The 19,791-nt window shown below is 61.3% G+C and overlaps 1 protein-coding gene across 2 annotated transcripts; it reads left to right on the top strand.

The window, feature by feature from the left end:
- The first annotated feature begins 82 nt into the window (after positions 1 to 82).
- Positions 83 to 19,047, top strand: RELT (RELT TNF receptor). 2 transcript variants are annotated; one of them, XM_070625895.1, is made up of 11 exons: positions 83 to 240; positions 12,035 to 12,104; positions 13,170 to 13,244; positions 13,376 to 13,542; positions 13,765 to 13,844; positions 14,569 to 14,826; positions 16,161 to 16,241; positions 16,562 to 16,643; positions 16,827 to 17,084; positions 17,498 to 17,696; positions 17,844 to 19,047. In XM_070625895.1, exons 2-11 carry the CDS (start codon positions 12,060 to 12,062, stop codon positions 17,889 to 17,891), a joined length of 1,293 nt encoding a protein of 430 aa, XP_070481996.1. In that variant the 5' UTR covers positions 83 to 240; positions 12,035 to 12,059; the 3' UTR covers positions 17,892 to 19,047. The 2 variants fall into 2 exon arrangements, with proteins under 2 accessions (XP_070481996.1, XP_070481998.1); XM_070625897.1 differs by having other exon boundaries at positions 108 to 240; positions 11,969 to 12,104.
- Positions 19,048 to 19,791: the final 744 nt, after the last annotated feature.

Below are 19,791 nucleotides of genomic sequence, written 5' to 3'. Positions count from 1 at the left end.
GAGCGCGAGCCCCTCGGCGGCCTCACGGGTGGGGGAGGGGGGCGCGAGCTCCGACACTGACGTTGGGGGCGGGGCCGGCGGCCGTGACGCGCGGGGGCGGGGCTGCGCGCCTTCGTGGCCCGGCCGGCGATTCATTCAAAAGGCGCGCAGCCTGCGCGGCCGCCGGTGCGCTCGCCGGGCCGGGCTCGGGCGCCGCGTCGTTCCGGAGCTGGGCTGCTGGACCTGCCGCGGGGCGGCCAGGTAAGGAGGGCGCGCCGAGCCCCAGGCCGGGATCCGCTGCTCGCGGCCAGGCCCGGAGGGATGGGGCCCCGAGTGGCGCCCCCTGCCTCCCCGCGTCTCTGAGGAAGTCGGCCTGCGCGGCGGATGCCGCAGCCCCGGCCCCGCGCCCCCCCGCGCCCGCGTCCTGTCCGGCGCCGTCCGCGCCGCGGCCCCGCCCGTCCCGGAGCCCCCTGCCCCGGCCCCGCGCGTCCTCGGGCCGCGACTCCAGGCCGGGCCGCGCGCGGTGGGGAAGCAGCGGCGGGACTTGCCGGTGGAGGAGCCGGCGGGCCCAGGAGACGCCTCCGGCCCGGGAAACTTGGACCGAGACCATGACGGGGTGCGGGACCGGCCGGGGCGGGGGGGTCCTGAACGGTGACAGCCCGTGACTGTGGGTGACACGGCGCGTGAGGCGGCCCAGCCCGGGCGAACGTGGGGCCGGGACACTGGGTGGTGACGCCGGGCCGAGCGGGAGACACAGACGGGCTCTGTGTGTCTGTGACAGGCAGAGTGTGTGCGTCTGATTGTGTGTGAGAGAGAGACCCCGGGTCACTGCGGGTTGCGGTGACCCCAGCCCACTGTAAGAGGACCCGGGTCACTGGGGTCACTGAGTGTGTGTGACCAGAGCAGGGCCAGGGCCACTCGTTAATGTGAGTGTGAAACGGGAGAGGAACCCCAAGTTCCTCTGTGAAAACCAGCCCCTGAATCACTGGGGCCATCGTGTGTGTGGGGTCAAGTACCGTGTGTGCGTGCGTGCGTGCGTGTGCGTTTGTGTGTCTGCTCCTCAAGGCAATGAGTGAGAGATGGAAGGAGGGGGAACCTCAAACACCTGCCAGCAGATAAGGTGCGGGGCAGGGAAGGAGAGGGCCAGGGGATAGGGGTCTCTCCAAGACTGTCCCCAAGAAGGCCCCACTTAGGAGCTCAGTTTAGTGAGGGGGTGGACCTTGAGTGACTTGCCCTAGCAGAGGGACATGGGGGCCAAGGCTGGGTGGCATCTGATAGGTAGGGTGACACCTCTGGCAGCAGCTGAGGGGCCCTGAGGTAGCCTCAGGCTCCACCTCCCAAAAACACACACACACACTTTCTCTCTCTCTGAGGTCCAGATACCTGGCACATCTCTGCCCCCTGGTAACCTGTATTCTCACTGGGCCCAGGCACCATCTTGCTCTCAGACCTGCCCCCACTGGGCCTCAGTCTCCCCATCTGCACACTGAGGTGTTGGGCTGTGAACCGGACTGTGAATCATCACTTTGGGATCCTCTATTGTTTTTGGGTCAACGGCTTCTGTTCTCCCCTCCCTCCCTTCGGGCAGAAAGACTGCGTGGGGGATGCAGGCAGACTGTCTGCTGGGGACACAGTGGCCCAGGGGCTGCACCCGGTGCTGGTGACAGCGTTGGAAGCACAGCTCCTTGCACCAAGCCCAAAATTCTGATCCATAGACACTGACTTCTCTGGCCCAGGTCTCCTTTCTTTAGTTCCTTGCATAGGGAGAGGGGGCATGGACCTGTTCCCCATGAGCGGGCTTTCATCTGGGAGGCTGAGTTCTTGCTGCTGGAGAGCTGGAGCAGGGCCCCTTCACCTCTGGGCTAGACCCCCTTGAGGCTCCCATGCCCACAGGAGGGTCTGTGGGATTCATGCAGGGTGGAATGGAAATCAGGCTCCCTAGCCCAGGAGGGGTGCAGGGGCACCTGCTGAAGGATCTGGAAGTTCTGTCCTCTGCTGTCATCCTCTGAAAATGTTGACTGCTTTCTAGTGCGGACGAGGGTCGGGGGACAGTGCCAGGCACTGTGCTGAACACTTTATGGAGTGCTCTTGTTGACTCCTCACAGTGGTTGAGATGTGGTGACTGTTTTTCAGAAGGAAACGGAGGCTCAGAGAAGCAAAGTGACTTGCTCAAGGTCACAAAGAGTCAGGACGGTGCCAGGACTGGCATTCAGGTCTTCTGCCCCTGAAGCTGTGAGACGGAGAGGGCCACCCACCTTCCCAATGTCTGCTTGAGGCTTCTCTGAGCTTGCGTCTCTCAAACCCGGGCTGGCAGGCATGGTCTGGCCAGCGTGCCATTGTGAGTTCTGAGTGTGGTGTGTGTTTGCACACGTCTGAAACATTGGGGGCAGGTGGGTGACACGGTCTTCCTGTTTCACCTCCTTGTCCTCCCTCCCCTCACTTCTCACCCCTAGCCAGAGGTCACCAGAAAGGCCTATCTCCTGCCTTGTAGAGCCTGTAGCTGGCCGTGGGAGCGTCCACATAGCTCTGAAGAGTGTCTGGAGTCTGCAGCACAGCCCAGGCTCCAAGGGTGGCGAGAATAAGTGAGAGTCCCAGTTGACCTTCACCATAGCTGAGGGGCCCTGTGCCCCCTCTTTGGAGTTGCTCTAGGGGCAATTTCCCAAATCCTGCCATGTGCTGTGGTGGGGAGCAGGCTGCGAGAGACCTTGAGCCTATGCCCCCCCCTCTCAGGGACCTCAGTCTCCCCATTCTTCCCAGAGGCTCCTGCTAGCTCTGAGCACTGCTGCTGTTTGGACGAGAGCTGGAGCTAGGGACTGGGGTATCCCTCTGTCCTCTCTGGAATGACTGGAGCGATGCTCTTTGGGGCTGGTCAGAATAGCTGTCTTGGTCTCCTGGGGCTGAGCCTGAGTTATTTCCATCCCCAACAAAGAGGTGGAAATAGCTTAGGCCTGGGAGTGGGGGGAGAGGGGAAGGGTTACCCTCCTTTTCTGGTCCCAGCCCCAGTGGAGGACCCCCCAGCCCCACCCTGTGCTCTGCCCAAGCCAAACCTTTCTGGTAATGTAGGCCTCCTGGGATGGCAGGGATCACAGTGGGGCCAGGCTGGGTTCCACTTGTGACCTGTGTGATAGTTGCTGGAGGGAGGTGCCTGTGTCTGGCCAGGGAGGGGAGACTTTGAGGGGCAGTTAGCACCGGCCCCTGCTCATACGGTCAGCCCATTTTACAGAAGGAGAGACTGAGGTTCTGAGAAGTGCAGGGACTTACCCGAGGCCCCCAGAACTCTGATATTCTGGCTCTCAGCCTCCAGACAGGCTGGCACTTCTGTCCTGCCACACGTTCCCCAGAGGACTGGACGTGGCCCAGGACTGGAAGCAGGCCCGAGACACACCTTCACAAAATTAGGGCTGCCTCTTTTGTTCTGGCACTGGCCTTGCTGTCCATGCCCAGACTCCTGTACTGGCCTCTCTGCCTCCGTTTGCAGTTTCTTCACACTCTGCCAGAGTGACCTCTCTAAGGTAACTTTTTGCCTACAGTGAATAGTCCAAACTCCTCATCCTAGCATTGAGGCCCTTATGAGCTTTACATCTTCATCCTCACCTCTCGCTCCCAGATGCCTGGTTCTACTTGGCCTTTGCTTTTGCTGTCCCCTCTTTCTAGAACCTTCCTGGCCATTCAGGATACAGCTCCAGTCACCCCTCTCCCAGGAATCCCTCCCCAGCCCAATGTGAGTCCCTCTTCATTGTTGTGGTCCACCTGCTGGGTGTCCCCCCTCACCTCTGGGAACAGGCGCAGGTATGGGGCACCCATGGGCCCTGCATGCCCAGCTGGGTGGGGCTGGCCTGGCCGGCAGCCTGCCCCCTCCCACTGCCATATCTGTGCTGGCCAGCCCTCTTCCCGAGGAAGGGCAGCCACTGTAGGCTGAGGGCCTGCTGTGTGCTGGGATGCATAGGGAGGTTTGCACTCAGGGTCTCTGACGCTCCTGAATGTGTGCTGGGGGTTGGGGGTGAAGACTCAAGGCCACCCCGTGGGGAGGGGTGAGTTTGGTGCTGCCCTGGGCCCTCCTCAGGCAAGGCCCTCCTTCTGGGCCCGCAGAAGAAAGCGCTGAGGCTCTGCCATGTGCTAGTCCCTGGGCTCAGGTCTCCTCTCAGCCGCACTGACAGGGAATCCCCTTCCTTCCCGAGCTGCTCAATGGGGAGCCAAGACTCAGAGAGCAGAGGGGACGCATCCTAGTTTGAGTCACACAGCCACCTTCTGGCACTCAAGCTCTCTCCCAGCCCCCAACCCTGTCTCCAGGTAGAGGCAAGGGTCGTCTGACAATTCTGGCATCAGTTGCCAAGGACAGACCAGGCTGGCTACCTGCAGGGGGAGAAGGAAGTGCCGGTGGGGCTGTTCAGTGCCTTGCCTGGCTGGGCAAGGCCAGACTCCCTCCATTACGAGGCCACCCGGTCTGCCAGGTAGGCCAGAGCGGGAGGGGTTTTGCCTGAGAGCAGCCGGCAGGGCCACTCCGGCCCTGCTCCCACTCAGGATTAGAGGCTGGGATGTGGTCTCTGGCAAAGCTTAGTGCCCACTCTGTGCTGAGCCCCTGGGTGCCTGGGCCTAACTGGGGCCGGGGTGGCAGGGAAGACAGGAGGGAACCACTGCTGTGTCCCTACTGTGTGCCCAGCCCTGGGATTAGGACCCAAGGCTCTTACATCTTCAGCCTCATGCCCACAGGGTCTGCAGTCCCCTCCAGGTATAGGGAGGGAAAAGAGGTCCTAGAGAGGGGAAGGGACTTTCAAGACTCTAGTGTCACTGGGGTCCTAACCCAGGTCTGTCAGTCTGGAAGGCCAGAGCTCTTTCCTGGGCCACCCTGGGAAAGATGAGAGCTCTATAAATAAACAGCCCATGTGGCTGTGAGTGTGTGCCCTGGCTTTTTGGCACAGACAGAGAGGGATGGAGGGGCCTCTGCAGCCAACTAAAGGGAGTGTCTGAGTGTGTGTGTGGAGAGAGGAGGAGGCCCTAAGCTTGGACCTGCTCACCCTCACCATGAGAAGGGGCAGTCAGCACAGGGAGGGGCCTGGCCGTCCACAGTGTCTGGCCCTGCTGTGTGCCCAGCCTCCTGCATGCCACCGCCTGCCTCCCTCCTTCCCTCGAGGGAGACCACAAACAGTGATGGCTGAAGGGGCCCGGAGAGGGGAGGGTCCAACCTGACAGGGAGACTGGGAAGGCTTCCTGCAGGAGGCAGCGCCCGGGCTGTGGCCTGATTGTAAGAAGAGCCACTGTTCGCCTACGAACCCTGGATCCTCCAGCCTCACCAGGAGGTCAGCTGAACAGGCACAATTACCCCAATTATGGAGGAGGAAAGAGGCCCAGGGACGTGGGGCTGGGTCCTGACTGCTCAGCAGCCCTCTGTGTTCCTGACTGTGGCTTCAGCTGTTGTGGGAGTAGGTGGACACCGGCCTCTAAGGGGCTGGGAAATGGGCACCCAGAGTCCTCCCCGAGAGGCCAAGGCTCCTCCGCCCGTGCTGCTGGGACCGACATTGGGTTCCCCAAAGCACTGAACCACTAGGCGACCTTGGCTGGATGCTGCTCGATCTGAGGGCTCCTCCTCTGGGCCTTGTGGGCCGTGGTGGGAACTGTACTCAGGAGAGGACCCCCCAGCACCACTTACAGTGGCTCCGCTTCTCCCCTTCACATCCCCAGAGGCAGGGGCCAGAACCCCCGTTTTCAGAGGAGGACCCTGAAGCTCAGGGAGGGTGAGTAACTTGCCCACGGTCACAGAACCACTAAGTGGTGAGCCAGAGCTCAAACCTCGCCGTGACTACTCCGGAGCCCAGCCTCCCGCCTCTTGCTGACCCCAGTCCTCAAGCTCTGTTGGTTAGGGCCTGAGCTGAGATTTTTGGGGAATGGAGGTCTCTTTCCCCAGCACCCCAATTCTGTAGGAGTTGGAGAACGGAGCAGGCTGGGGCTGTGATCTCCTCTCATTCTCTCTCAAAGCTTCGCCCAAGTCGGCCACGTCGGGGTGATGGGGCAGGGCCTGTGCTGAGCAGACTCTGGGCCGCCCTGGCACATTAGTGATGGGGACCAGAGAGCAGCCCGGGCGGGAGGCATAGGTGGCTTCTTGGAGGAGGAGGCAGCAGTAGCATGAGCGGGGTGTGTAGTGGGCGTCCTCCAGCCTCCCTGCAGGAAGCCCGTGGTGCCCAGCGGTTGGGTGCTGGGCTGAGCAGAGCATGCAGGAGCAGTGGGGGTGCCAGGTTTGTGGTGGTGAGGGCAGGGGCTGCTGCCCCTACTCTGGCAGGGCAAACCTTGTCTCCTTTGAGACCACGTTGTTACAGGGTACTACTTAGCCTCTTTGTGCCTCAGCTTCCTCATCCGTGATGCCTGGAGGCCTGTCTTTGAGGCCAGCGGAGGGAGTGAGGCACGCAGTAAATGGTTAGTGAGGGGGTGTTGGGGAGCCCCAGCTCTGCCCCAGAGACGACTGTCTGGTTTGGGCACCCCCTCCGCAGCCCCAGACTCAGCCCAGGGAAGAGGCAGGGATTGTACCACACCCAGACGGCGAGGAGTTGGGTGGGCCTCGTCTGGCCACCTCAGCCCTTTTCTTAGCCTCAAGGGCCAATTAGCCCCCTCAGCCCCACCTGCCCACCTCACCCCCTGAACCTCTGAAGCCCAGGCCCTGTGGCAGCAGGAGGTCTGAGGGGCAGAACTGTGCCCGGCCCCTGGGGATGGGCCAGGGAGCAGCCGCTGCCTGGTGGGCTACCATGTAGGATTAGGGGTCTGCACGTGTGGAGTCCTCACCCCAGGCTTGTGACCTGGGAGACCGTGGCTGCCCAAGGCTGGGGTGGGGGTAGGAATGGGGGCGCCCTTCTCTCCGAGTGGCCCTGAGGCAGCCTCTGCATATCTCTGGGCCCCCAGTCAGCAGCCCTAGGGAGCTGGGCTCCACCCTGGGATCTCCTCTTCTTCCCCTGGGAATTCCCAGCCTTCCCCAGGCTTCTGCTTCTCGCAGGTCCCAGTGCCTTTTCCCGCCAGAGCTGGCTCAGACTAGGGCATGTGCTGTGTGATAGCCCCTTGGCTGAACCATGTACTGTGTGACGCTCGCTGCCCAGCCTCTTCCATTAGGTTGGCAAACACTGGGAGAACATCTGCTCTATGCCAGGCCTCGGGCTGGGCTCCAGGGTAGGCGGGCCCAGAAGTGAGATGGGAAGCAGAGTCAGACAGATCTGGGCTTCATCCCTGCTTCACCACTTACTGGCTGTGTGACCCCTGTGGCCTCAGTTTACCCGGGTGTGAAACAGATACTCACCTCTCCTGTGAGGAGTGGAGGCAACCCAGGCGGAGGGCCTGGCCCAAGGGAAGGAGGGCAGAGGAGGGAAGGGAGGCAGTGCCTGGCTGCCCTCCCTGCCGCCCACTGTGGGCACTGCCCTACTTCAGCCCCAGTTGCCAGGGAACCACTGGGTTCCTCACTAACCTGGATTTCTCTATTGACTGGTGGCCTTTGTCTTCCTGTCTCGGGTGCGGCCACCGCCGAGGGAGGCCTGTGTCCAGCTGTGTTTCCAGGCAACCCGGCCTCTGGAGGCTGCAGGGAGGTCCACAGGCCCTAGAGCCTCTGGCTGGGGAGACAGAAGTACCTGCCTCCCACCTCTGCCCCAGTCCCACCTCACCTGGCCGGCAGCCTGGCAAGCCCTCTGAGACACAAATTGTTCCATCCTCTCCCTCCCCTGCTAACCCTTCAGGGCTCCTGCAGGCCCTGGGGGCAGTGCCAGCTTCTCAGCTGGCAGTCGAGGCTTGGCGTGACCTGGCCTTTGTCCACCAACCTTCCCAGACCCCTCTCCCTTCCTGCACGCTCCCGCCTCCCAGATTCTTACCGTGGCCAATCGGGCACCTCCTGGGTACCAGGCTCTGTGCCAGACATTGTAAATAAACAAAAGAGAATCGTATTTTACCTCACACCTGCCTTTCAAGTGTGTCATCCCCCTCCACAGTTTATACATGCGGAAACTGAGGCACAGTGAATACTTAACTGAGGGCTTATTCTGTGCCAGGCCCTGTGCTGAGTATTTAACGTGTATTCCCTCCTCTTACTCTCACAACAGCCCCCTCTGTAGGGGGGTCCACAGCCACAGAGCCGGTGAAGAGCAGAGCAGGCTGGTTCTCCCCAGGAAGCCCAGGGCGAATCCCCTGCCTAACACCCCCCCCGCCCCCCCCAGGCTCCTTAACCATCAGCCTGCTGTCAGGCCCTCTCAACCTTGGCAAAAGCCGGACCCTCTCCTGAGAGTGCCTTTTTTGATCCCTGCCCTCCTCCGCACCGTTCAGCACATACCTACCCACATCCAGAGGCAGCACGTGGGGAAGGGGCTGGGTAAACAGGATGGTCACGTGCCATTAATGCAGAAGGGGAGGTGGTGGTTAGGGGCTTCCAGGAGGCAATGACTTTGATCTGAGCTCTGAAGGAAGAGGAGGTGTTGGCAGGTGATGGCAGGGGTTTCTGGGCAAAGGAGCAGCAGGTACCAGTGCACGGATGAGAGAGGCAAGTGTAGGGGATCAAAAGAAGCTCAGAGTGGCTGGAGTTTGGGGTGGCAGGGGCCAGATCTCGGCGTCAAGACACCTGGGCTGCAGGTGGAGCTGAACTGGAGGCCAGGGGGCGGGGGGTAGGCATGGGGCTCTGCAAGACCTTTGGGATTCAATGGAGCTTCAGTGGCCACCACACAGGCCAGAGTGAGGCTGGAGAGTGAGTGCGGGCAGGGGAGGGCCCAGGCTGGGCCCGGGTGACCCCGCTGAGCTTCAGTTCTGGGAAAGGGGAAGCTGCTGAGCCCGGGCCACAGCTTCCTCTTTGTCTGAGGCCTCTAGGGCTGCACCTCCCCAGGGCTCCACTGCCTCCAGCTTGGGGCCCTGGTCATGGCTTGGCTAGTTGGCTTTCTTCCAGGGAATTTCTGTTCTGATTGTTTGGGCATTTTTTGGAGGGTGGGAGTGGGCTGTAAGGAAGCCTCCCCCCGCTCCCCCATCCCGCCATGAGCCTCCTGTTCCAGACACTGGCGGGGGCGGGTTTGTGGTGAATGAGACAGACATCCCTGCCTTCGCTGCTGTCTGGTTGGGGGGCAACGAGTACACAAGTAAGCAAACACTTAATTATAAAGCTGGGCGCGGGGGGCGGAGGGAAAGAAGGGGTGATGGGGAAGAAGTCCCACGACCTGCTTTTGGCTCGTTGCCTCATTTAAACCTCCCAACAACCTTGCCTTGGGAGGGAAACATCCCCATCTTGCAGGTGAGGTAACTGAGACCCGGCCAGGTGAAGCAGGGGCTCAGGGCCCACAGGGAGTGGTGTCAATGGGGCCTGGCCCCAGGCTGGGAGACTTCGGGAAGCAGTGGCCTCTAAGCTAACTTCCTTCTCTGCCTGGGCCCTGTGGGGTGGTTCTCCTCTGCCAGGAGCACCGGGGCGGGAGAGGAGGCTCCTGGCTGTGGGCTGAGGATGCTACCCTCCTCCAGGCCTTAGTCTGCCCATCTTTGACAGCCCTCCCTCCTCCAGGAAGCCCTCCGGGAGGTTCTGGGCTTTGGAAGGTCACTGACTGCCCGGCCTTCAGGACAAGGCAGAGGGGTAGGGATGGGGCCTTCACAGATCCCCAGCCAGCCAAGGGGCTTCGAGCTGAGCTTGCTTTTCCATCAGGGTTCTGGGGCTCAGGGCTTAGATGCTGGAGGCCTGGTGGGGAAGGGGGTTCAGGGGCGGGGGTTCACAGCAGCAGTTGTGTCCACGTGTGTGTGCAGGGTTCTGGGCGGCTGGCCATTGGCTGCTTGACCGGGCAGGTCTGTCGGGGGCTCAGTCGGGCCTGGGGAAGCAGCTGTAAGCAGAGACTCGGGCGGCCAGACTGGGGTAAGTGCCGGTTTGGGGTAATTAGAAGGCACATAATTAGAAGGCGTCAGGGCGCTTGGCGGCAGTGTCTGTGAATGGGCCTGAGTGGGCCCTCATTGGCTTCGGGTCGGGCCTTTGGACCCCCATTTTCTCCCTGGAAGTCTCGAGATCACAGCTCGCGTCTGTCTGGAGGTGAGCATCTGCACAGCCCCTCCCTGTGGGCTCAGGTCACCCAGCAGGTGCTGGGCAGGGCCGGGGTGGGACTCGGCCCATCCCCTCTGTGGCTGTAGTTAGCCCCGCCCCAGCCCTCTGGGCCCACCCCAGGGACATGGAGGGGTGCTGCGTCTGGGGACTGGGCAGGGCTGCGGGGCCAGCCTGAGGCCTTGGGGCTCATGGTCAAGTCTAGGGGTGAGATCCTGTGAAGAACGGGGGAGGGAGCATGGGGAGGTGGACTTGAGTGGGAGCTGGGCCTGGGCAGGGGGAAGGGACACTTTGGGGTAGGAATGAGAAAAGAAGACTTGTGACCAAGTTAGAAGAGGGACAGGTAGGGGTGTGGATCAGAGGATGCCATCTGTTGGGTGCTGACGGCCAGGGTGTGACCTTCACTCTACTCTGTGGCCCGAACTTCTCCTGTCCCAGGTTTTCCCCTGAGCTGGCCTTGGGCCAAGAGCTGCTGCCAATGACCTGGAGAGTCCCGAGGATGGTGTGACCACTGCCCCTCCCCTCCCCTGTGGTGTAATTCAAACCCCTGGCCCGCCAAGGTCTGTGCCAGGCCAGGCCGCCTAGTGCGGGCGGATCGGTTTCCTCAGGCTTCTTTTCCAGGTGGGAAGTCTGGGCCACCTGTAGGCTGAGGGGCTCTCGTGTGACCTGGGGTTTCTGGGGCAGCGCTTCTCCTCCCAGGCTTGGCATCAGACAACTCGGGGCTCCAGGCAGGGTCCCCTCAACCTGCTGGGGCCCTGGGCCATGGCTTGGCTCTCTGAGGCCACCCCTCAGGAGTCTGTGGCTGAGGCCCGACAAACATGGCTTCCCTCACCCTCGGGAGCCTGAAGCCGGGCCTCCTGGAAGCACGCATCGAACTCCCTCGGTTGGCCTCAGTCCCTTTTGTTGTCTGATTCAAATCCCTCCTGCTGTTCCAAACTTGTCTACTGGCTGGAGACTTTTCTCCAGAGGAGGCCCCACTTTGAGCCTGGGGCTCAGCCTCGGGCCAGTGCCCATCACTCTCTGCCCTCACCCTGCCTTCTTTTGATTCTTGGCACTTCCCACTGTCTGTGGGGGGACACTCACTGTTCATCTGTTGGCCATTGGTCTCCCCTAGGGTGTGAGCTCCCCAAGGACAGGGACAGTGTGTGTCTTGTTCATACTATTTCCTGTGCTGAGGGCAGTGCCTAGCACACAGTAGGTGCCCGAAAGAGGATGGAAGGCTGAGTGCTGGCTGCCACGACTCCCCCTACCCCTTGGCCCCGGGTCTGCTCATGGCCCGAGAGATGCAGTCAGCAACATGCCAGCCCTCTGTGGAGAAGTTGGCCCAGCATGGACAGTGGGACACATGGGAGGACCAGGACTGTCATGGGGTGGGGGTGGGGGAACACGTGGGAGGACCAGGACTGTCATGAGGTGGGGGTGGGGAGACACGCAGGAGCTTTCGGGGCCAGACTCAGCTTTGGAGGAAGGGAAGTCCAGAGAAGATTCCAGAAAGAGAGGCTTTTGTGTTGGACTTTGAAGGGTAAGGGAAAGGGCCTTCCTTGGAGCAGACATAGCAAGAGTGAAGGCAGAGAAGCAGAGGCCCGGCATGCTCCTGGGCCTGCAGGGAGTTCTGAGTGGCCGGAGCCTGAGAGCTGGTGAGGCCGGGTGTGGGGAGACTGCCAGCCCTCTCACTGCCCCACCCCCAGGGCTGCAGCTTGGGATTTTCTGCCTCCCAGCCTCCCCTGCCCACGCCCCAGGGCACTTTGCTGTTTCTGGAAGGAAAAGGAAGCCTTTTGTCCTCCAGGAAGGCCCCCAAGCCTGGCAGGGCCCTCTGCCCCAATCCAGCTTGTGCTGCCCTGGAAGGCTGGTCCCAGACAGGACACCCCCTTGCAGGCTGTTGGGGTGGGGGCAGTGAGGGTAGGCCAGGCCGCCCCACACTCTGTCCAGCAACACCTGTGAATTCCCTGTCCCGTCCTGTCCTGGAAGCAGTGCTGGGCAGGCAGCAGTGCCTGCCTGTTCCCGCTACCCGCTGAGCCTGCCCTCCATCTGCCCCAGGCTGGGGACCCCCCGGGGCCTGAGGATGAAGCTGAGCCCGCTGCACTGGCCGCTGTCCTGCCTCCTGGTGGTGAGTTGGGGATGGGATGGTGGGGAAGCCAGAAGAGCCGAGTCCTGAGCCCTGCACCCCAGCCCTTGAGGGGTGGAGTGCAGATGTTGCTCAGGAACTCCAGGCCAGGACAGGGTGCTGGGGTTGGTCACTTAGCTCTTCTTTTGAAGAACCCAGGCCGTCTGACCCCAGGAAGCACCTCCTGGCCTCTGCCTCTCCTGGTGCGGGAGGCCTCTCAGCCCTTGGCAGGTGCTGGGAGCCAGGTCCAGGGCCTAAAGAGGTCCCTAGCCTCCTGTGTGACATTTCGTCTGCCCTCCAGGGCAGCTGGCTCTACTCTGCCTGCTATCCCCAAGAAGGAGCCAAATCAGAGGACCAGGGTGTGGGCGGAGGGGTCTCCCCACAGCAGGAGAGATTATGGGCAGGCAACTGTACCTGGAATGGGAAGCAGAGGGAGCTCCCGGTGGAACAGGCTGTGGGACATGAATTGAGAAGATGCTTCCCTTGGGATGTGTCATGCCCTGTGTGAGTGTGAGGGGTGTGAGGAGGCTGGCCTTGTGTCAAGGGGGGGTCACGGAGGAGGATGTGGTCCCAGAGACTCAGCTGAGGGCCCAGAATAGGAAGCACCAGCTGCAGACGTGGCCCCAGGGATGATGAACCGAGGCTGGTTACTGGCATGCCCAGCTGTGGTGGGGGCCAAGGCAGCAGGAAGGGGGGCGGAACTTGAGAGAGGAATTCGGAAGCATTTCCTCCTCACCATCCTGGTTAGCTAGAAGGGGTGTGACTCAGAGACCTAAGGGCTTGAGATCCTGATCTGGCCTGTCTGGGGCTTTCCAGCATTTTCTAGAAGTAGATGTGGTCTCTCCCTACCTAGGCAGTGGTGGTGCAGCAGGTCTGGGACAGGCAGGTTCTCCTTGCAGCATGAGGGATAGAGCTTAGAGAGTCTCCCTGAAGCCTGGGGGTGGCTCTGTGCAGTCAGCAGTCCCCGCCCATGGGGCATCACAAAGTTGGTGGTGGATAGATGGCCTCAAAGATGCCACGTCCAGTGCTTTCTGCTCTCTCAGTGTGTCCTGCCTGCTGTTCTTTCAGCTGCTGCCCTGGCCTCTGGCCACTCCAACATCAGTGACCCCTTGGCAGTGCCCGCCCGGGGAGGAGCCCAACCTGGTGAGCTTGGCTTGCCCGTCTGCCCTGCCCTGGGAAGACTGTTGAGGGCCCGGGGTGGAGTCCCCAGGCCTGGCTTCCCAGGGGCCTCAGGCCTGGCTGCTGGCTTTGTTCTCACCCCTTCCCTCCCACAGGACCTGGAGCAGGGCACACTATGCAGGTCCTGTCCCCTGGGCACCTTCTCAGCCTCGTGGGGCTCTAGCCCATGCCAGCCCCACTCCCACTGCAGCCCTCGAGGGAGGCTGGAGGCCCAGGCAGGCACGGCGACTCGAGACACACTATGTGGAGACTGCCAGCCTGGGTGAGCCACGGGGTGGGGCATGGGGGCTCATGGCAGGGTGACCAGGACTTTGGATCCTGGGGTCCAAGCCTCACCCACCCCTCAGATGACCCCTGAGATGGGCCTCAGTCTTCCCATCTGCGAAATGGAATGGGTCAGGACCAGTGAGGGTGCCCGGTAGGAAGGAGTCCAGCCTCCCTTAAGGATAGTTTTGGGGCCTCATGACGTCTTCCCTCCCTGTAGGTGGTTCGCCCCCTCAGAGGCGCCCCGCGTTCCCTGTCAGCCGTGCTCTTGGACACCCCTGGGTACTCACAGCTGTCATGGTGAGTGGCAGATGGGGCTAGGACTGGTTGGGGGGTGTGTGGGAGGGGCTCTGGCAAGCTTGAGCCCAGGGGCCCCTGCAGTGTCCATCCAGGAGAGTGGGGTCCTCATTCCCTCAGCCCGGGGCGGGGGCATGCAGCCAGAGTGTGTCCAGCAGGATGTGGTCAGTTGCTCCTCTGGCTGTGTCTGCCCATCTCACTTCTGAGTGGCAGAGACCATCCAGCAGTGGCAGCCACAGCTGGGGGCCTGGGAGCCTCACATCCTGACCAGTCTCCTGTCCTCACCCCCTCTAAGAGACCCATCAGATGAGTGTGAGCACACGCTCGCACATTCACACACACGCTCCTCTCACCTGTAGAGTCAGTCACCTTCTGAGGGAACTACCCCCGGGACCAGGTCCTGGGGAGGCAGGACCCAGTGTCCCCGTGCCCAGGCACGTGCACAGGTGCCATCTGTTCACCCCTCTGACCCAGCAGGCGGGGTGGACAAGGGCTGAGAGTCCTGAGGTCTGAGGACCGAGATCTGAGGATGTCTTGCTCAGGCTGACTGACCAGATGGCCACACAGGAGGAGGCGCTGGCTTTTGCTTCCCCAACATGGTGGGGAGTGGGCAGCTCTGGCCATGTCAGTACCCCCTACACACACACACACACCCCCGCCCTGACTCGGGCCCTGGGTCTTTCTGCCTCTGTCTTTCCTCCATGCTTCCATCCTCCGTGGTGCTCAGAGCGGAGGCAGCGGGCCCGACGTGGCGTGGAGATGGCAGCAGGGGCTGGCGGCACTGGGGAGAGGCGGCAGCCAGACAACAGCACACGCGCAGGCAGCCCTGAGGAGACGGCTGCCCAGTACGCGGTTATTGCCATCGTACCTGTCTTCTGTCTCATGGGGCTGCTGGGCATCCTGGTGTGTAACCTGCTCAAGCGGAAGGGCTACCACTGCACAGCCCACAAGGAGGTCGGGCCTGGCTCTGGAGGTGGAGGCAGCGGTGAGGCCTGGGTCTGGGTGGGGAGGCCAGAAGGCACGGGCTGCCCAGCCCAGCTCAGCCTGGGGGCTGCCTGAGGGAACCAACTTGGCCTGAAGGGTCTGACAGGGAAAGGCCTGCAGAGGACTAATCAGGAGGTCTTCCTGGAGGTGCTACACGTGGGCTGCAGAGGAGACACTGCAGACTGACAAAGTGGAAGGAAGGGAGAGGTGGCCCAAGGTGGCGACGGGGGCAGAGCAGGGGTCAAGTGGCTTCAGCAGGATTCCCACCCACAGTTCAGACCCCTCAGGGGCTAAGCTTGGTGTGTGGTTCAAGGGTTGGACTGCCTTCTCAGTACTCAAGGTGACCTCTGACCTCTGGCCTGAAGGGCTGGCAGGGCAGCTGTTCTGGGCAGGCACCACAAGAGGCTCAGGTTTCGGCTCCAGGCTGTGGTTTGAGTTACGAGTCCTGGAACCAGAGGGAGAGACAGGTTCCTCCCACCCCTACCCTAGGGCCCTGAGCCCCTTTCTTCTCCCCCTCACACTGTGCCCCTAAGGCCAGGAGGGCAGGCGCCCCACATGCTCACACACTGCTCACAGAGCCTGTGGCCAAGTCAAGATGGAAATGGCGCCTCCCTTGCCAGCGTCCCAGCTGCCTGGGGCTGGCCAGAGCCCTTCCCAACTCCTGACACTGCAGTCTGGACGGGCAGGAAGGGGACAGCTTTGGGCAGGCAGGAAAGTGGCAGCTTAGGCCATTTCACCTCAGGTCACACTTGTCTTCTTAGCCTAGGACTTCCTTTACCTGCTGGCTGCTGCCTGGGCACAAGTCCTAGGAGCTGTTTGCTGCCGGCCCAGCACTGATCATCACACGGCCCATTCTCAAGCCCTTCAGGTCTGGGCCCTAAGCTGACCAAGGGCCCTCAGTTAGTTACATAGACAGGGCGGTGTGCAGGGAGGTGATAAGCCTGGAATGGCAGAATTTGCTGGAGTTGTTGGGGGTTCTGGGCAGAGGCAGCCCATGGATCCCTGAGGCTGAGGAGTGGAGGGGGCAGGCCCCAGAAGAGGCTGACCCCCATCCCACACATTCACTCTGCAGGGACTGGAGTTCAGGTGGCCCTGAAACTGCTAGGACCTGGGGTTGTTGGTTTCCTGAGGGAGCAGTGACACTGAGTAGTGAGGGTGACACTGGGCTTCTCAGAATCAGAGCTGAGGCCTGGAGTGTCGCAGGTGCATAAACACTGAGACTTGTAGCCCAACTCTTAGGAAAGCCTGAGGCGCCCTCTGCCGCCATATCCTGGGGTAGCTCAAGAGTGTAGCTCCCCCACTTTCCCAGGATCATGGTCCTTTTCTCTTCGCCAGGGATCAACCCTGCCTACCGGGCTGAGGACGCTAATGAGGACACCATCGGGGTCCTGGTGCGCCTGATCACAGAGAAGAAAGGTGAGGGGAAGGTCTGACCCCATCCCTGTTCCCAGGAGAGGAGGATCTCCCAGAACCTGTGAGGCAGCTGCAGGGGTCAGAGTCCCGCCCTGCTCTGCCCCTCCTGCTGGGACACCGCTGGCCAGCCTGGCCCTCTCTGACCAGTGTGGCTGCTGCTGCTGCCCTTTCCCCCTGTTCTTGCCTGATGAGGGGTGGAGGAAAAGGCACATGGCCAGGCTGGGGAGGGGATGGTGGGTAGGTAGGGGGATTTGTGCTGGGCGGGGTGTCGGGGCGGTGCCCCTCACGGCCCAGGGCCGGGTTCTGACTACAGCTGCCCACAGAGAACGCGGCGGCCCTGGAGGAGCTCCTGAAGGAGTATCACAACAAACAGCTGGTGCAGACCAGCCACAGGCCTGTGCCCAGGTGAGTGGGCAGGTGGACAAGGAGGGCCCTAAACCATGGGTAATCAGCTTGCCTCCCAGTGGGACTCACCACTTGGGTATGTTTCCTCTCCCATCACCCGGATTCCCCTTCACCACCTCCTGGGGTCTCTTGGCCCTGGGCCTGGCCTGCCCTAGTGACCACTCCCACCTGTCCCCTTTGCAGGCTGCCACCGGGCCGCCCCAACATGCCGCACATCTGCCCGCATCGCCACCACCTCCACACCGTGCAGGGCCTGGCCTCAATCTCTGGCCCCTGCTGCTCCCGTTGTAGCCAGAAGAAGTGGCCTGAGGTGCTCCTGTCCCCTGAGGCCGCAGCTGCCACCACTCCCACTCCCAAACTCCTGCCCAACCCAGCCAGGACCCCCAAGGCTGGGGCCAAGGCAGGACGCCAGGGCGAGATCACCATCTTGTCTGTGGGCAGGTGAGGTGGGCAGAGACACAGCAGGGTCAGGGAGAGACATGACAGCCAGGGGAAGGCAAGGCCCTCGGGTGAGCCCTGAACACCCTGTTCAGTGATGACCCCACCCTTTCCAGCCTCTGTGGGAGTGGCCAGGGAGAAGTCAGGTCTTCCCAGCTATGCTGTGTTGCACTTAAGCCTGGGCCCCCCGGGCAGGGTCCTGGCCCCCATCATACCTGGGGCTCCTCAGGCCAAAGGCCTGTCCACTTGCAACCTAGGATTGGGGGGTGTTGGGGGCTCATCTGTGGGTGGGAGGGTGTGGGAAGGGCTCAGGCTCTGATCCATGAACTTGCTGAGTGATCCTGGCAGGTGCTGTCTTCTCTACTCCTGGGGTTCCCCCTCTAATGGGGGGTTGATTGCACCACCTCTTCTCCCAGGTTCCGTGTGGCCCGAATTCCTGAGCAGCGGACAAGTTCAGCAGCCTCTGAGGTGAAGACCATCACGGAGGCTGGGCCATCAGGGGGTGATCTCCCCAACTCCCCGCAGCCTGGCCTCCCCACTGAGCAGCGAGCATTGCTGGGAAGTGGTGGAAGCCACACTAAGTGGCTGAAGTCCCCAGCAGAGAACAAGGCTGAGGTGAGGCCCAGAAGGGGAAGGTGTCTGTTCGTACCTGGGCCAACCCTCACTGTATGGGGCAGAGGTAGAGGTTCAGGGGTCCCTGGGCCACTTTCTTGGAGCCCAGAAGCCCCGACTCAGCTCCAACCCCTCACCCCTGTCCCCCAGGAGAACCGCTATGTGGTCCGGCTAAGTGAGAGCAACCTGGTCATCTGAGGGGCTGTCTCATCTGAGGACACTGCAGCCCTGCCCTGGGAGGTTCCGAAGGCTTCCTGGAGGAGGTAGAGCTGCAGCTGGGCCTGTTAGGATCAAGCAGCTATGGCCCAGCCGACGAAACAGCAAAGGCCAAGGCCTGGAGGTGGGAATGTCCGCCCCAGTGAGGAGGCAGGCCGGCCAGTGAGTGCTGTGTGCAGGAGCAGGTTGAGAGCCCGTCCCCTTTCCCTGCCACCCAGTTCCTTCCCTGCAGGATGCCCCTGACCCTGTACCCTGCCCTAGCCAGATCCTAGGAGCTCACGGTATCCTCTGTACCACCAGGGGGCTAGGCCTTAGCGATGGGGAGGGGCACCCTGCCTGGCCCGCCTGGCCCCAAGCCTTGGTAATTAGTGGTCCCCTGCCTCTGTACAGGGCCCTAGAGCACATGTACCTCCCCCTCCTCTTCCAGCAGGTCCTGTACAGGGAAGGGGCAACAAAAAGCCATGGGCTGGGAGGCTGAGTTCCTGGGTTCTAATCCTGGGCAAGTCCCTGGTTATCACTGGGTCCCAATTTTTCTGTGAAGTGGGGAGAGAACGACATCTCAGTGCCAGGGCTCCTTGGGTCCCTTGCAGTCTCTGGGCTGGGTTGTGTGTGGGGAGGGCTTGCCTCCTTGCCACCACTCCCATTAGTAGCTTTATCTGGCTCATTTTTGCTGCTTCCAGGGCCTCCACCTCCAAGGCCCCTATGGGGCTGCCTATCCACGGCTCTGTCTACAGAAGTGGCTTAATGCATGTGCCTGCCCCCGACCCTGCTGTTTTTATTGAAATTGAAAAAACAGACTTGACCTGGGCAGGGCTGTGGGACAGAGCCCCAGCCTGCCCAGCCACCCCCAGGATCTGAGGAGCCTTGGGGGAGAGGGGTGTGTGATGGAGCTGGAGAGGCACCTCTGGCCTCGGTGGTTTTTGTGTCCCTGTGGTGTTGGTGCGTCTGTCTCCCAGCCTGGGCAGTGCAGGCAACTGCCCAGCCCCCATCTCCACTCAGCAACCTGGTTATTTATGTGGGGCCGTGCAGGCACGGGCCCCACTGCCATCCCCATTTTATTTATTGGAACTTTGCTGTTGTCCTATCCTTGCGTCTCTATCCCCATCCAGTTGTTGAATAATAAAAGGTGGGAAAGTGGTGTCATGAGGAGCTTCTTTTCCCTGTGCCTCTTCCCAGGTCATCTCTCCATTTGCCAAATAGGTCTTAGCTCTGTGTCGGGCACCATATGTGGGACGGGCCATCCCTCCCCTTGCAGTACCTGCTCTTGGGCAGGTGAGCACCGGGCAGCAAGTGAAATGGGGCCGAAAGAGGCTGTACCTCATCTGGTTCTCACTGAGGCCCCTAGAGGCAGTGCTGTGCAACGGAAATAGAGTATGCGCCACGTAATTTAAAATTTTCTAATAGCCACATTTAAAAAAGAGAAACAGGTGGACTTAATTTTAACCCAGCATATCTAAAATATTTTCATTTCAACATAAAATCAGTGTAAAAATTATGAATGAGCCATTCATTTTTTGCTATGAAGCCTGGTGTGCATTTTACACTTAAAGCACATCTTAATATGAGTTAGCATATTTCAAGGGCTCAATAGCCCCATGTGGCTAGTGGCTCCTGTATTGGACAGCACAGCTCTAAAGGAAGTGGAAGATGGAAGGGGTAGGTAAGACATTTTGGGGCTGGAGAAGGTGGGAAGGGGAAATGTGCTCCACAGAGGGAACAGCATGTGCAAAGGCCAGACATCAACCAAACTATGAGGAGCTGGAGAAGCTGGAACTAGAGGGTGACTGAGGTGTGGAGACTGGGGAGAGGGTAGGCAGCAGAAGGCAGCCACATGGGCCCTCGGAAGCCATGTCATATGCCAAGGAGCCTCTAAAGCATTTGG

Source organism: Equus przewalskii, chromosome 6 (assembly GCF_037783145.1).
Source record: "Equus przewalskii isolate Varuska chromosome 6, EquPr2, whole genome shotgun sequence".
Classification (NCBI taxonomy): domain Eukaryota; kingdom Metazoa; phylum Chordata; class Mammalia; order Perissodactyla; family Equidae; genus Equus; species Equus przewalskii.
This window is presented reverse-complemented; position numbering and strand designations above follow the sequence as displayed.

Bases quoted from the DNA above. Each gene is read 5' to 3' on its own strand.
- RELT (XM_070625895.1), top strand. From the start codon at position 12,060: ATGAAGCTGAGCCCGCTGCACTGGCCGCTGTCCTGCCTCCTGGTG. The intron at 12,105-13,169 runs GTGAGTTGGGGA...CTGTTCTTTCAG, and splicing joins CGCTGTCCTGCCTCCTGGTG to CTGCTGCCCTGGCCTCTGGC. The intron at 13,543-13,764 runs GTGAGCCACGGG...CCCTCCCTGTAG, and splicing joins TGTGGAGACTGCCAGCCTGG to GTGGTTCGCCCCCTCAGAGG.